This window comes from Dipodomys merriami, unplaced genomic scaffold (genome assembly GCF_024711535.1).
Source record: "Dipodomys merriami isolate MVZ:Mamm:240054 unplaced genomic scaffold, mDipMer1.0.p SCAF_82, whole genome shotgun sequence".
NCBI lineage: Eukaryota > Metazoa > Chordata > Mammalia > Rodentia > Heteromyidae > Dipodomys > Dipodomys merriami.
Window position 1 is genome coordinate 119995 of NW_027206424.1, and position 17295 is coordinate 137289.

The 17295-nt window shown below is 42.5% G+C and overlaps 1 protein-coding gene across 1 annotated transcript in view; it reads left to right on the forward strand.

Annotated features, from left to right (window-relative positions):
- Nucleotides 1–17295, forward strand: part of LOC138819878 (BRISC complex subunit Abraxas 2) — a 41532-nt gene that overhangs the window by 7951 nt on the left and 16286 nt on the right. The window contains exons 3-4 of the mRNA XM_070011482.1: nucleotides 7050–7086; nucleotides 10578–10644. Of these exons, the coding sequence (XP_069867583.1) occupies nucleotides 7050–7086; nucleotides 10578–10644 (104 nt within the window). The remainder of the gene's footprint in view (nucleotides 1–7049; nucleotides 7087–10577; nucleotides 10645–17295) is intronic.

Below are 17295 nucleotides of genomic sequence, written 5' to 3' on the forward strand. Positions count from 1 at the left end.
GTCCCTCAGCTCTACAGCTTAAGGCTAGTGCTCTATCACTTGAGCCACAGCACCACTTCCGGCTTTTTTTTTTCTTTTTGCTTATGTGGTGCTGAGGAATCTAACGCAGGGCCTCATGCATGCAAGGCAAGCACTCTACCTCTGAGCCACCTTCCCAGCCCCATAATAAGATTTTTAAAAATCTATTGCCATTCATTTATTTTTGCACAAAACCACATATGTCACCAGCTTTTTCTTAACTTAAAAAACTTAAATAAGACACCAGGTGAAAACTACCCTTTGCTGCCCTTTTTTAAAAATTTTTTGTAGGGTTTTCTGTTTTTATGTGGATTTTTTTCCTGCTAAGAATTGCATTTCTAGAGAAGAAAAGCCCCTGCATTAAAAACAGCCCATTAAAAAAAAATCAAAGTTATGATGAATTCTGGGGGAAAAAAGCACCCCCAAAGTGGTAAAAAATTACGTATATCGGGGCTGGGAAGGTGGCTCAGTGGTAGAGCACTTGCCTTGCATGCATGAGGCCCTGGCTTCGATTCCCCAGCACCACATAAGCAAAAAGAAAAAAAGCCGGACGTGGTGCTGTGGCTCAAGTGGTAGAGCGCTAGCCTTGAGCTGAAGAGCTGAGGGACAGCGCCCAGGTCCAGAGTTCAGGCCCCACGACTGGACCCAAAAAAAAAAAAAAAAAAAAAAAGGATTACGTATATCTACTTTACAGTTTGTCTTCTCCCATGATAATAGAAATATACTTTTTTTTTTTTTTAAATTTGGGTCCGGTTGTGGGCCTGAACTCTGGGCCTGGGCGCTGCCCCTCAGCTCTTCAGCTCAAGGCTAGCACTCTACCACTTGAACCACAGCACCACTTCCGGCTTTTTTTTTTTTTTTTTTTTGCTTATGGGTGCTGAGGAATCGAACCCAGGGCCTCAAGCATGCAAGGCAAGCGCTCTACCACTGAGCCACCTTCCCAGCCCGAAATATACTTCTTGTATATATACTTGTCATTTATTTTGCTCTTTGGCTCATAATTAATTTTAACTAAAATATTAAATGGATGCTAACAAGTTTATTTGTGCTGATAAGTGATATGTTTTGTGTCAGTGCATAGCTGTATGTGTGGTTCTTCTGTGCAGCTGTCCCTATCCAGTAATTGATCTGATTTTTACTGAATCACTATGTGACCATTCGGTAGTCTCTTCAAAACCACAGTGAACCTGAAGTTTGTAGTTTAGGCTCTCATCATTGCTAGTATCACTCTATATTATAATGAATGGATGCCTTGTGCCGATTCTTCCTAGAGGGATCTGACAAAGATGGTCATACCAAAGATGCTTGCTGAATCTACACAGCCTTCTGAGTCTAAAAGTCAGTCATTTTGGAGCATGTGACTGGGGAGGAGGAAAGGGTGTTTATTGATGTAGATGCTTTTAGGTACATTTTGAGCAAAATACCAAATAGCACATCTTGATATGCAGGACTAAGCAAAGGGTGTTTTATTTATTTATGTAGCAAACATCTATTGCAGAACTTCCATGACTGAGGCATGGCCAACAAAGGAGTATCCAGATCTATCCCTGCATTTTGAAACTATGGGAAAAATAAAGCAACTGTACAGAAATACCACCAGACAGTGCAAGATGAGTGCTGTAAGAGAAACAAGTCTCGGGGCTGGGAAGGTGGCTCAATGGTAGAGCACTTGCCTTGTGTGCATGAGGCTCTGGGTTCAATTCCTCAGCTCCACATAAGCAGAAAAAGCCAGAAGTAGTGCTGTGGCTCAAGTGGTAGAGCACTAGCCTTGAGCTGAAATGCTGAGGACAGTCAAAGGCCCAGAGTTCAGGCCCCACAACCGGCAAAAAAAAAAAAAAAAAAGAGAAACAAGTCTTATTAAATATCTGATGCTGCGAGAAAAACCTAGTGGAGAAACTGCAAAGGACTTGGCAGGGCCAGAGGGCTGCACATTCAGGGAAGTGCAGAGCAAATCAGGCATAAAACATAGATGATACCTGGCCTATTTCTGTGTGACTAAGGCTCAAGATGTGTGAAAGTGAATGGTGTGTGGTTTGAAATACTGCTGGCAGGTTAGATCACACTGTGACCAAGTCATCAGTTTTGATACCCTTCAGGTAAATAAACTGGAGGACAAGGATAAAGAATTGAGGGATAAATGACTGAAGGTTCTCCAAAAGAGTCAAGACCTGCTGGGTGCCAGTGGCTCACACCTGTAATCCTATCTACTCAGGAGGCTGAGATCTGAGGCTCCGTGTTCAAAGCTAGCCTGGGCAGGAAAGTCTGTGAGACTCTTATCTCCAATTAACCACCAGAAAACCAGAAGTGGTGCTGTGGCTTAAAGTGGTGAACACTTGCTTTAAGCTGAAGAGCACAGGGACAGCACCCAGGCCCAGAGTTCAAGCCCCATGACTGACCAAAAAAAAAAAGTCAAGACCAAACTTTGACCTCACACAGTTCTGCCCTGCTGAGTAAGGATTTGTTTTGTGTATAGAGTATAATTCACCTTTAATTCAGGTCATATTGAAGTGGTTTTGATTTACATAACTCTTTAAAATCCTAAATCAGAGAATTTCATTTCACAGGATATCTGGGTAGTTACTTACTATTTACATCTTGATTTTCAAAATTGTATTTCTTTCTTATGACTATTCTGGTTGGCTATCTAGCTATCTTTGCAGAGCTAGGGATCAAACCCCAAGGCCTTATACATGTGAGAGGTAAGTACTCTACAACTGAACCACACCCCCAGCCATATTTATTTATGTCTTTTGTTGTTGTTGTTGTTGTTGGTCATGGGTCTTGAACTCTAGGCCTGGGCACTGTCCCTGAGCTCTTCAGCTCAAGGCGAACACTCTACCACTTGAGCCACAGCGCCACGTCCAGTTTTCTGGAATAAACCTATTGGAGATAAGAGTCTCATGGACTTTCCTGCCGGGGCTGGCTTTGAGCCATGATCCTCAGATCTCAGCCTCCTTAGTAGCTAGGATTACAGGAATGAGCCACCAGAATCCAGCCAGACATCTTTTCTTTTTAAAATATAAGTTAATTTAAAAATCTGTGCCTACTCATTTAAATTAGAGCTGTCCACTTTTAGTTCTAAGCGTGGTAGGTAGGGAGAGAATAGTATCCTCAGGTAATGAGGTGACAACAGTAACAATTACTAGAAAGAATGAAGGGAGGGAAAGAGAGGCAATACTCAGCTCTCCCAGGAGGATCATGGTTCAAAGTCAGCCTGGGCAAGGAAAGTCCATGAGACTCTTATCTCCAATTAACCACCAGAAAACTGGAAGTGGTGCTGTGGCTCAAGTGGTAGAGTGCTTGCCTTGAGCTGAAGAGCTGAGGGACAGTGCCCAGAACCAGAGTTCAGACCCCACGACTGACCCGGGTGGGGAGAGGGGGGAAGAATCTCATCAATTTTTTTTTTCTCCCCTAGGCTGGCTTTGAACTACAATCCTCAAATCTCAGCCTCCTGAGTAGCTAGGATTATGGATGTGAGCTACCAGCACCCAGCTAACAAAATAATCTTAAAAGAGATTAGTTTTTTCTTTTCCCTGAACTGGATAATCTTTTTTTTTCTTTTGTTGGTCATTGGGCCTTGAACTCTGGGCCTGGGCAATGTCCCTGCCCTCTTCAGCTCAAGGCAAGTGCTCTACTTCTTGAGCCACAGCGCCACTTCCGGTTTTCTAGTGGTTTATTGGCCACCAGAGTCTCACGGACTTTTCTGCCCAGGCTGCCTTTGAACCATAATCCTCAGATCTCAGCTTCCTGAGTAGCTATGATTACAGGCGTGAGACACCAGTGCCCAGTTTGGATAATCTTTTTAGTACAAGTAATATGTATACTTTTTTTTCACCTGATGCAAAGAGACAGCAGCCCACCCTTGTCTCTTTATGAATACATTTTTAAAAATTATTTTTTCCCACTTTAAAAATTATTTTTTCCCACTTTCAGTGTTTTGGTGGTTAATTGGAGATGAGTCTCACGAGCAGTGAAGTCTGGGCTGGCTTTGAACTGCCATCTTAGATCTCGGCTTCCTGAGTAGCTAGGATTATAGGACTGAGCCAACAGCACCCGGCTATAAGTAATATTTTTACTACTGACCTTCCACATTCTAATGACTGTCTCTGAAGTAACGTATAATGATGTACTCTGGGCTGGGAAGGTAGCTCAGTGGTAGAGTGCATGCCTTGCAAGCATGAGGCCCTGGGTTCGATTCCTCAGCACCACATAAACAGAAAAAGCCGGAAGTGGCGCTGTGGCTCCAATGGTAGAGCACTAGCCTTGAGCTGAAGAGCTGAGGGACAGCGCCCAGACCCAGAGTTCAGGCCCCATGACCGGCAAAAAAAAAAAAAAAATGATGTACCCTGTCATTTTTAGCCCCGAAAGAAGGAAATACTTCTGGAGTTGTCTTCACTTTCATCACTATATCAGCTCTATAGCTAGGCAAATGAATTCTTCTTTCCTATAGAAGTTATGTATGTATGTATGTGTTGGTGATATAATGTAAATCACTGGTACCCGAGTTTGTAGTAGTTTTGTTTTAATTAACGTAAAACTACACCCTGGAACTCTGAGGCTATGGATTTTTTTTTTTTTTTTTTTTTTTTGCCAGTCCTGGGGCTTGAACTCAAGGTCTGGGCACTGTCCCTGAACTTCTTTTGCTCAAGGCTAGCATTCTACTTCTTGAGCCACCCCACCACTTCTGGTTTATGTTTATGTGATTTTCTGTTTATGTGGTACTAAAGAATTGAACCTAAGGTTTCATGCATGGTAGGCAAACACTCTACCACCAAGCCACATTCCCAGCCCAGAGGCTATGGATTTTTAAACAGCAGGTGATAAGTTGCTCCCTAGGAGAATGTGATAAATAGAATTGAATGGTCAACTTATCTCTTCTTTATAAAAACAGTTCAAACCCTAGATCCTCTAATGAACTTGAAGGAATTGTTCATTTCAGAAGTTCTTAGGATCTGCCTTATAAATGACTGTCTCCTTCAGTATTCACCATCTTTGCAAGGGTTAATAGACTTAAAGAATTCCTTCTCAGCCGGGCGCTGGTGGCTCACGCCTGTAATCCTAGCTACTCAGGAGGCTGAGATCTGAGGATCGCGGTTCAAAGCCAGCCCTGGCAGGAGAGACCGTGAGACTCCTATCTCCAATAAAACCACCAGAAAACCGGAAGTGGCGCTGTAGCTCAAGTGGTAGAGCGCTCGCCTTGAGCTGAAGAGCTGAGGGACAGCGCCCAGGCCCAGAGTTCAAGCCCCACGACCGACAAAAACAAAAAACAAACAAAAAAAAAGAATTCCTTCTCCTTCAAATCATCTGGCCCAACTTGTCAGCTAGTTATGAATGGTAGGTGCTTAAGACCCTTTTCTCTGGCTGGGAAGGTGGCTCAGTGGTAGAGTGCTTGCCTTGTGTGCATGAGGCCCTGGGTTTGATTCCTCAGCACCACATAAGCAGAAAAAGCCAGAAGTGGCGCTGTGGTTCAAGTGGTAGAATGCTAGCCTTGAGCTGAAGAGCTGAGGAGCAGCGCCCAGGCCCAGAGCTCAGGCCCCATGACTGACAAAAAAAAAAAAAAAAAAAAGACCCTTTTTTTTTTTTTTTTGTCGGTCGTGGGACTTGAACTCTAGGCCTGGGTGCTGTCCCTCAGCTCTTCAGCTCAAGGCGAGCACTTTACAACTTGAGCTACAGCGCCACTTCCGGTTTTCTGGTGGTTTATTGGAGATAGGAGTCTCACGGTCTCTCCTGCCCAGGCTGGCTTTGAACTGCGATCCTCAGATCTCAGCCTCCTGAGTAGCTAGGATTACAGGCGTGAGCCACCAGCGCCCGGCTTTTTTTTTGTTTGTTTGTTTGTTTGTTTGGGTTTTATTTTAAATGTATTTTTTTGTCTTTTCTTTTTTTTTTTTTTTTTTTTGGTACTGGGGATCGAACCCAGGACGTTGCACTTGCTAGGCAAGCGCTTTGCCACTGAGCTACATCCCAGCCCGACCCTTTTCTCCCTAAGTTGTATTTACAACTTTTTGGGTATTTTTTTCAGACATGGGGCCTGAACTCAGAGCCTGGGTACCAAGCACTGACCCTGAGGTCTTTTGCTCAACGTTAGTGCTTACCACTTTGAGCCACAGCCCCACTTCCAATTTTCTGGTGGTTAATTGGGGATAAGAGTCTCATGTACTTTCCTGCCTGCGTTGGCTTTGAACCACCATCCTCAGATCACAACCTCCTGTGTAGCTAGGATTACAGGCATGAGCCACCAGCACCCTTATAGCTTTTATGCCACTTGATTAAATACTTCCAATCAGTGTTTACTTTTTCCTGTGATGAGTTGCTGAAATTGGTAAGATTGAATAAGACACACAATAGCTGCATGTTCCTGAAAGACCTTCAACTGTGTGCCCATCACACATGGGCAAACAGAGCAGAACTCTTGTTCTCCAGTCTGCTTGTTCTATCTTGTGTCCCTGGTGTAACTGTTGAGCAGGCACACCATACTGCCTTTGCTTCTGGTTTGATGGAAGACTGTCTTCATTATCAAAGATTTTGTTTAAAAACAAAAAATCTGGGAGTGGAAAGGTAACTCAGTGGTAGAGCACTTGCCTTGCATGCCAGAGGCCCTGGGTTCAATTCCTCAGCACCACATAAGAAAAAAGAAAAAAGCCGGAAGTGGTGCTGTGGCTCAAGTGGTAGAGTGTGCTAGCCTGGAGCTGAAGAGCTGAGGGACAGTGCCCAGGCCCAGAGTTCAAGACCCATGACCAATCAAAAAAAAAAAAAAATCTGGGCTGGGCAGGTAGCTCAGTGGTGTAGTGCTTGCCTCAAATGCATGAGGCCCTAGGTTTGATTCCTCAGCACAACATAAACAGAAAAAGCCAGAAGTGGCACTGTGGCTCAAGTGGTAGAGTGTTAGCCTTGAGCTGAAGAGAGCTTAGGGACAGCGCCCAGGCCCAGAGTTCAAGCCCCAAGACTGACCAAAAAAAAAAATAATCCTAAGCTATTTTATGGTTGTCTGTGTCTCACATGATTAACTGAAGTGTTTTCCTTTCTTTTTACAGAAATCCATAACCATCAGCCTTGTTCAAAACTTTTTAGGTAAGCTACATGCTTTCAGTTCTTATTAAAAGGATTGATTAAAAACTAGTGAATTGGGGGCTGGGAATGTGGCTTAGTGGTAGAGTGCTTGCCTAGCATGCATGAAGCCCTGAGTTCGATTCCTCAGTAACACATAAACAGAAAAAGCCAGAAGTGGTGCTGTGGCTCAATTAGTAGAGTACTAATCTTGAGCAAAAAGAGCTCAGGGACAGTGCCCAGGCCTTGAGTTCAAGCCCCAGGACTGGCAAGAAACAAAATTAAAAAAAAAAAAAAAAAAGCAAAGCTAGTGAATTTAGGCCTGTAGCAGATTATGACTATAAAATTACAGTAATAATTGAAGGAACCCAAAATTCTTATTCATTTAACTCTAGCTATGTGTGAAGTACTATGTTAGATTAGGAAAGGGGATGGGAAATGTATAAATCATGGCTTCAGTGATTTAGAATGGGAGACTTCTTCACCTCCTATCAAAAGCTTTGTACATATAGAACAAAGTTAAGATGACATACAGATAAAAATACTTTAAGAAGTGTTATTTTTTTGTGACTTTTTGACATATTACATAAGAAGTGAGAAATTAAAAATGTTCAGTGGAGCCAGGCGATGGTGGCTCATGCCTATAATCATACCCACTCTAGGCTGAGATTTGAGAATTGCAGAGCCAGCCTGGGCAGGAAAGTCTGTGACACACTTATCTCCAATTAACTGCCAAAAAGAAAACCCAGAAGTGGAGCTGTGACCCAAGTGTTAGAACTCTAGCCTTGAGCAAAAAGCAAAAAGCCCAGGATCAGTGCCTAGGCTCTTAAGTTCAAGCCCCTGGACCAGCATCAGAAAAAAAGAAAAAAAAAAGCCAGGCGCTGGTGGCTCATGCCTGTAATCCTAGCTACTCAGGAGGCTGAGATCTGAGGATCGCGGCTCAAAGCCAGCCCGGGCAGGAAAGACCGTGAGACTCCTATCTCCAATAAACCACCAGAAAACCACCGTTGAGACTCCTATCTCCAATAAACCACCAGTAGCTCAAGTGGTAGAGCGCTCGCCTTGAGGTGAAGAGCTGAGGGACAGCGCCCAGGCCCAGAGTTCAAGCCCCACGACCGACAAAAAAAAAAAAAAAAAGAAAAAGAAAAAAAAAAAGAGGTCAGTAGTCAACTCTCACATGTAAGTAAAGGAGACAGCTACAGTGGCTTATGCCTGTGGTAGTTGTGGCTACTCAGAAGGCTGAAGCAGGAGAACCACTTAAGCCCAAGAGTTTGAGACTAGCCAGGGCATCCTAGCCAAACTATTTCATCCAGAAACCAGTGGTTTATGCATATAATACTAAACTACTCAGGAGGCTGAGATCTGAGGATGATGATTCAAAGCATTCTGGGCAAGAGAGTCCAAGAGACTCATCTCCAGTTAACCACAGAAAGCCAAGTAGAGCTGTGTTCAAGTGATAGAGTGCTAGCCTTTATTACAAAAGCTCAGGCCCAGAGTTTTAGCCCCAGGATTGGCTGAAAAGAAGAAGAAAAAACATCTCTTCAACTTTTTTTTTTTTTTTGTCGGTGTGGGGCCTGAACTCTGGGCCTGGACGCTGTCCCTCAGCTCTTCCGCTCAAGGTTAGCACTCTACTGCTTGAGCCACAGTGCCACTTCTGGCTTTTTCTGCTTATGTGGTGCTGAGGAATCGAACCCAGGGCCTCATGCATGCAAAGCAAGCACTCTACCACTGAGCCACCTTCCCAGCCCTTCAAAGAATTTTTTTAAGTAAGGAAGGGGTACATATGACTTACCTTTGTGCTTACTGTTTAAGCTAATATACACCAGTTTCATTATATGACCAACTAAACAACAGACAGAAAGAAATGAGAAGACAACATTCAGAGGGAGAAAGCAAACAATAGAAATAGATCTGGAGGGAAAAGATAGGACAGAGGAGTCCAGTATCTCCCAGTCCCCACACTTCTCCAAAACCACCACCTAGGCTCTGTCATCTTTCTAAGCCTCAAACCCTACCATCTGATGGCTGGAATGCTTTCCCCTGTGTGCTGCATAAAACTCCCCTAGGCCCTACTTCTGCCTCCCCAGAAGGCATGCCAGTGTGCTTCCAGTATGCCCACATAAACACCATTCAGTGTTCTTGATCATTCCTTCACCCCACCAACCCCTTTGGCCTACCTCTTTTTGCTGTTTGAACCCTGAAGCTCTCACTCTAAACACCCAGGCTCTGATACCCCAGCACCCCTGACTCTTACCATGTCTACTCTTCACATACACCTCTACTCTTAGACTATTATAGAGGACTGTCATCATGCCAGCTGGCTACCAGTAAACAAAGCCTGAAAGTAGCCAAGAACCCCACCTAGTTTAGATTTACACATAACTGAAAGTGGAATGGGGAAGCTATAATAAGACCAATAGCAGAGGAGCAACTATTGGTCATTTGAAAAGAATGTCAGATGTCAGAGCCATGAAATGGGCGGAGTTTTATTCTACACACTGCCTCTGTCTCACCCCTGAAAGAATCTGCTCTAGGCCTGGTGTAGCTCCACTGGATGTGCTTGGCCTCCCCCTGCTAAGGAATTCCATAAAACTGTCAGTACCAGAGCAAGGACAGGATTTGATTGAGTTTAATTCAGATATTCATAATTCCTAGAGTTAAATAAACAACAACAAAAAAAACCTTAGAGATCAGGTGTCTACTCCAAACTCCTTATTTTGCAAAAAAGGAAATGGAGAACAGATAAAGTGACTTGCCCCACATTTTACAGGAAAAAGCAGAATTTGGGCTGGACCTAGTATCTCTTGGTGCCTGAGTCAGTGATTTTTTGAACTCTTTCCTGCCTTTAGGGCCTGCACTTACGGTAGTAAGAGGAGGATGGCATTCCTAGGACAGTCACCAGAGACAGGAAAGTATATCTGAGCTCATTGCATTGGTCTGTTTGGGAAGTGAATGCATTGTTTGAAGCTAACCAGACCTGGCTTCAAATCCCAGCCCTTTTGTGCTAGCTCTTCAGCTTGGGGCAAGTCAGTTAACATTGCTATCTTTATCTGTAAAAAATGGAATAAAACTTCCTGATTGTTGGGCTAAACTCATACCTCTCATCACTGATGCAAGAAGGATGTGATTGCATGAGAAAGCATGCAGCTGAGTGTCTCATTAAACATTCAGCAGATATTCATCTCCCTTCATTTCTCAGAAAATGATGTTATTTTTGATGCTTAGAAACAAAGATGTAGCAGCCATTAGAAACTACACATGTGTAATCACTTGCTGTCAGAACCTCCCTCCTGAGGAAGTAACACCATTTGATTATAGTGATCTCAACTGTTTGATACAAAAGAGAACTTCATACCAAGAAAGCATTAAGACTGATTTCTCTTTATATGCCTTTGAAGACAAGCCATTACATCTTTATTAGGGTTAAATACCCCATGGGTACATATAGCTAAGCAGGTACAGGTCACTGTACTATGGAATTTTGACAAGAATTTTTTTCTTCTCTAAAAAAACAGTTTTTATGACTATGCAAACAAAGTTAATGAAGAGAGTTTGGACAGGATTCTGAAAGATCGGAGAAAGGTATGTTTTATTTATTACTCCATCTAATTTGAAAATAGTTCTTGGGGGGGGGGTTGGGGGAGGATGGGAAGGGATGGGAAGGAGAAACAAAGGAGGAGGCTACAATGCTTGATAAGAAATGTACTCATTATCTTGCCCATGTAATTGTAACTGTATTTTCACAATAAAAAAAATAGTTCTTCATCTAAGCACTCAAAAACAGAAAGGAATGTAAAATGGAACAATTATAAAATGGAATAATGATACTTTATGCTAATATGTAAGACTTCTATTACTTAGATTTTAAAGGTAAGTTACAGATATGAGATAATGTTGATACTCTTTTTTTTTGGGGTTCGGTCGTGGGGCCTGAACTCTGGGCCTGGGCACTGTCCCTCAGCTCTTCAGCTCAAGGCGAGTGCTCTACCACTTGAGCCACAGTGCCACTTCCGGCCTTTTTTTTTCTGCTTATGTGGTGCCGAGGAATCGAATCCAAGGCCTCATGTATGCAAGACAAGCACTGTACCACTGAGCCACTTTCCCAGCCCTGTTGATACTCTTTTACCAGAAAAAAAAATTAGATATTTATAGAATTATCCCATTATGTTAAAATAGGAAATAAAAAGTGAACTATAATCTGGAAAGATAACGGCAGTTCAGTGAACTGTGGATGGTATGTTTTTTTTCTACTTGTAATTTAAAATAATTTTGTAAATGTTTAATGTTCATTAATTTATAATCAGGAAAAATATTTCTCAAAAATGTCAATTTCAATCAAACATCATTAGATATGTTATTCCTATTCTTTTTTTTTCCCTTGGGGCTTGAACTCAGGGCCTGGGCACTGTGCCTGAGCTTCTTTTGCTAGTTAGTTCTCTGTCACTTGAGCTACAGCGCTGCTTCCGACTTTTTCTGTTTATGTGGTACTGAGGAATCAAACCCAGGGTTTCATGCATACTAGGCAAGCACTCTACCACTAAGCCACATTCCTAGCCCCTGTTACTCCTATTCTTATCAACACATGCATATGATTTTCTATTACATATGGTAAACAAATCTGAATAAAATTGAAATGATCCAAGTTTTGTTATTTATTGTCTGAAAGCTTCAATTTACTGTTGGGCACCAATGGCTCAGGCCTATAATTCTAGCTATTCAGGAGGCTGAGATCTGGAGGATTAGACTTCAAAGCCAGCCAAAGTAGAAAAGTCTTCAAGACTCTGTCTCTAAATAACCAACAAAAATCCAGTCTAGAGGCATGGCCCAAGTGGTAGAGTGTCAGCTATGAGCAAGTAACCCAAGCAGGTTCAACCCTGGTACCTGTAACAAGACAAAACAAAACAAAAACTCTATTATATCATGAACAGGGTTTTTTCTCTTTTTTTGCCTTAAGACAATAGATTGACTCTTGAGGCATCACTTAAAAAAAAATTCTCAACTTGTCAAGCCAAACAAAATTCCTGTGTGTAAAGAATTCTGGAGTAAGTGTAATTACAGCCTTCCTAGTGTCTTTCTTAGTACCACTGCTGAGTAGAGTAGGCTCATGTAAAGGAAGAAAGCAACATAAAAGAAAGAATAGGAAGTCTGTAAGGATGGGGTGGAAAAAAGGCAGAGTGGCTTCATGTGTGGCAGCAAGCTTAGGAAGCTCTGTCTGCTGATCCATCCAGGGTATGTGCTCAAATGGGAAAGGGCATTGTGAGCTCTGCTCTCATTTTCAGTGATTTGCATGGGAGCAAACATTCTGGTATCTCTCAGCAGTCCATCCCTCATCTCTCAAGTAACAACTTACTTCCTCATTTGTTTTCAGTTTAGATTGTGAGCTTTTAATGATAACGGCTTTATAAAACTGAACTTCATTCCAAATGGCTTTATAAAACTGAACTTTGTTCCATTGAGCCTCTTAGTATAGCACAGTTTTCTAGAGTACTCATTACATATTAAAGTACATATTGAAAGGACCAGAAAGTTGTGTGTATTTTTTTAATAGGTTTCAAAACTGTAGACACTAAAAATAAATAAGAGCCGGGCACTGGTGGCTCACACCTGTAATCCTAGCTACTCAGGAGGCTGAGATCTGAGGATCACAGTTCAAAGCCAGCCCGGGCAGGAAAGACTGTGAGACTCCTATCTCCAATAAACCATCAGAAAATGGGAAGTGGCGCTGTAGCTCAAGTGGTAGAGTGCTAGCCATGAGCTGAAGAGCTGAGGGACAGTGCCCAGGCCCATAGTTCAAGCCCCACCACTGACCAAAAGAAAAAATAAATAAATTTTAAAAAAATAAATAAAAATAAGTAAGCTAGGCATGGTGGTACATGCCTGTAATCCCAGCTCTAGTTTATTCTAGTTTGGATCCCCTCCCCCCTCAAGAAAGGCACAAAATTATACTTTTTCCTCAAAAGCTGTACTACCTACAAAGATATACTTAAGATGTTAGGATTGAGTCAGGCCCCAGTGGCTCATACCTGTAATCTTAGCTGTTCAGCAATATGACACTGGAAGATTGTGGGTCAAGGCTAACCTGGGCAGAAGAGTCTGTGAGACTCCATCCCCAAAATAACAAGGAAAAAGCCAGGGTGGAGGCCTGCCTCAAGTGACTCAAGAGCACTGCTAACCAAGTATGAGGCCTTGAGTTCATATCCTAGTCTGGAAAAATAAAAGTTGAGATAGAGGCTATGTTTTTGTTAGGAAAAGCTTAGGTACAGAGTGGTCAGAGAATTACTACTCTAGCAGAATTCATGTTGTATTTATAGTTTCTCCAGGCCTCAAATTTTAGGCTAAGACCACCCAAGGCCAAAGGAAGATTTCTGTTTTTTGTTTTTTTTGTTTTTTTTTTTTGTCGGTCGTGGGGCTTGAACTCTGGGCCTGGGCACTGTCCCTCAGCTCTTCAGCTCAAGGCAAGCGCTCTAGACCACTTGAGCTATAGTGCCACTTCCGGTTTTCTGGTGGTTTATTGGAGATAGGAGTCTCACGGTCTTTCCTGCCCGAGCTGGCTTTGAACCGCGATCCTCAGATCTCAGCCTCCTGAGTAGCTAGGATTACAGGCGTGAGCCACCAGCGCCCAGCAAGATTTCTGTTTTCTGAAAGTATCTACTTTTCAACAGAAAATAAATTTAGTACTCCTCTTAGTATCTTCATAAGGCCCAAAAGATCCCAGGATTAGCATGATTATTTTGGCTCCAGGAAATGTAAATGAATGTTAAGAATAGAGAAGAAAGTCTATGGGAGAAATTGGTAATGAAGCGTAAACAAGCAGTTTATGGAGGATACAGTTTAGAGGAGGTTGTCCATGATTCTTTTTTTAGGTGTGATCATTTATTTGTTACTCTTAAAGTATTCTTTTTTTTTTTTTGGTCAGTGTGGGGCTTGAACTCTGGGCCTGGGCACTGTCCCTCAGCTCTTCAGCTCGAGGCAAGTGCTTTACCACTTGATCCTCAACGCCACTTCTGGTTTTCTGGTGGTTTATTGAAGATAAGAGTCTAACAGACTTTCCTGCCTGGGCTGGCTATGAACCGTGATCCTCTTATCTCAGCTTCCTAAGTAGCTAGGATTACAGTGGTGTGAGCCACCAGTGCCCAGCAAAGTATTCTTTATTAAATTTTGCTAATGGTTTATTCTAGTATAACAGGATTAAGTAGGGAGAAATGGAAGAATGGATTAGCATTTCCTGCTTCCCACACAGGAAATGGGAGTGAAGACTGCAGAGATTCTTAGTTTTGATTGAACTCAGACTTAGAAGCGAAGCTCAGAGAGGAGCCTTCATCTCTTGGCAATCTGTTTCTTGAGATTTTCTTTGGCTTTCTCTTCATCCTCTTGGCCAAAAGTTGAGCATATTCTGTGGTCTCAGCATGTTGTTTGTTCAGAGCAACATGCCAGTGTTTATACTTCAGGACACATGGAGTAACAAGATGCTGGGTCTTGGGAGCATGGGCCTGGGTTTCTTGCCTTCTTTGTTCATTGGCTTTTTGGCAACAAATTGGCTGACATCTTCTTTAGAGAGATTGAAAGGTTTGCATATTGTGCTAGCTCTTTTGTACTCCAGACAAAGAGGCATAGTATCTTATTGGTCCAGGAATATCCCTATCTCCCTCTTTTTTGTTAACTAATTTCTAGTTGAGAATGCTCAGGTAGACATTTTCTTTTTTTTTTTTTATTGTAAAGATACTATACAGAGGGTTACAGTTACATGAGTGAGGTAATGAGTACACTTCCTCTTGAACATTGTTACCCCCTCCATTGTTTTCCCCCTACCATCCCTTCCCTCCCTACCTTCCCTGAGGTTCTTTTTTTTTTTTTTTTTTTGATTGTGATTGATTACATAATTTCTGGAATTTCACAGTATTGTGGAATAATGATGCTCATTTAAAGTCACAAGTTCATTCTAACTTTCCTGGAGCAAATTGTCTCAGATAGACATTTTCAGTGCAACCTCAGATGTACATTTTCTCTCCAGTTCTCTTTGGTCTTTAACATGCCCTTTTCTCAGCAACAAGTAAACAAGTCAAGATACTCTGCTTCATAGGAAAGCCTTGTTTGTCATTCCTACTTTAGAGTGTCAACAGCAACTTCTGTGACCATATGCTTCTTATAAAGAGTAGGAAATTCACGCTCACTATTCACTTCAGTGAGTTCCTAACAGCCAGAGGACAGGAAGGAGATACTCAGCTTCATTTTCACGCAGCTGCCTGTACAGGAGGTGCCACAAAAAAGAGGCCACCTGGGTCTGGGAAGGTGGCTCAGTGGTAGAGCGCTTGCCTTGCATGCATGAGGCCCTGGGTTCGATTCCTCAGCACCACATAAGCAAAAAGAAAAAAGCCGGAAGTGGCGCTGTGGCTCAAGTGGTAGAGCGCTAGCCTTGAGCTGAAAGCTGAGGGACAGCGCCCAGGCCCAGAGTTCAGGCCTCACAACCGGACCAAAAAAAAAAAAAGAGGCCACCTTACTTAGAATGCCTCATGGTGCTCCAGACATAGCTATCTGAAATATGCTTTTCAACACCAGTGAGCTAGTTCCCCAGTAATTTGTGACTAGCTTCTCTTTTAGTTCTAAAAGGTAGAATTGTAGACACCACCAATATGAATTGACTTGGCATCTCACCCTTCAGTTTTCAGATTGAAGGGAGAATCTGTTTATAAATATAGACAAATGTCAAATCATTATCAGTTGATAGTTGACATAAAGTAGAAAAGACAAATGATTGAAAACAGTTGGACTTGGCATAACTGAAAAGCACTGTTACTTAGCCTGTCACCATTTGTAAGATTCTGCTAGTCAATGAATATTTTGTGAAAACAAGTTATCTGCCAAGTGCTATTCAAGTCTTTTGGAGATAGAGTGTGAGGTGTGACCCAGGCCTGCAGGGGTAGTTCCAGTATTTAGCACAAAGGATCCAATCTTAGAATAAAGATGTCATGTTCACATACACTGAGAGCTCTCACTAATGGATAGTTTCTTTATCTTTTTTTTTTTTTTTTTGTTGGTCATGGGGCCTGAACTCTGGGCCTGGGCACTGTCCCTCAGCTCTTCAGCTCAAGGCTAACACTCTACCACTTGAGCCACAGCACTACTCCTGACTTTTTCTGCTTATGTGGTACTGAGGAATTGAACCCAGGGCCTCATGCATGCAAAGCAAACATTCTACCACTGAGCCACCTTCCCAGCCCTCTATTTTTTGCTGGATACGGAACTACTTTTAAACTAGGTACCAATAGTTTACACTTGTAATCCTAGCTACTCAGGAGGCTGAGATCTAAGGATCTCAGTTGAAAGCCAGCCTATGCAAACAAATCTGAGAAACTCTTACCTTCAATTAACAAAGTAGAGGTGTGACCCAAGTGATAGAGCGCCAGACTTATGAACAAAAATTACAAGTGAGAGCAAAAGGCACCGAGTTCAAGCTCCAGAAATGGCACAAATTTTTACATGGACAAGATAATGAGTACATTTCTTATCAAACATTGTAGCCTCCTCCTTTGTTTCCCTTTCCCATCCCATCCTCCCCTCCCCCCCCACCTAACCCTCCCCCCCCCCACCACCAAATTTGTAAAGTTCATTTTCAACATAACGACTTGTAGGTCTCATTGTTGCAATGGGTCCACCTGTCTCCCTATTTAAACGATTTGTTTTTTCCCTTCCCCTCCACAAACATCAAATACAGTGAAAGCAGGGGTTATGGGGTGGGGAGGGACATACAATGGAACAAAGAAATAATATTATAAATGTGTTAGAAATAATCGCATGAAAGAAAAAAACATTTGAATACATATCTTAGGGTTCATTTCCCTAACATCAACTTATCTGACCTTTTCTGCTTGACTCACAAAATTTTTTTAACCCAAAATAAAAACTACATTTCAGCTGGGCGCCAGTGGCTCATGCCCATAATCCTAGCTACTCAGGAGGCTGATATCTGAGGATCGTGGTTCAAAGCCAGCCCAGGCAAGAAAATCCATGAGACTCTTTATCTCCAACAAACCACTAGAAAACCGGAAGTGGCGCTGTGACTCAAGTAGTAGAGTGCTTGCCTTGAGCTGAAGAGCTCAGGACAGCACCCAGGCCTAGAGTTCAAGCCCCATGATAAAGAAAGACTACTTTTCACTGTTCTTCATGAAACATGGAATTTTGAAGTTAGTGTCGTACCATGGAAAGAGACAGGTAGCCAAGTTCTACACTGTGGCT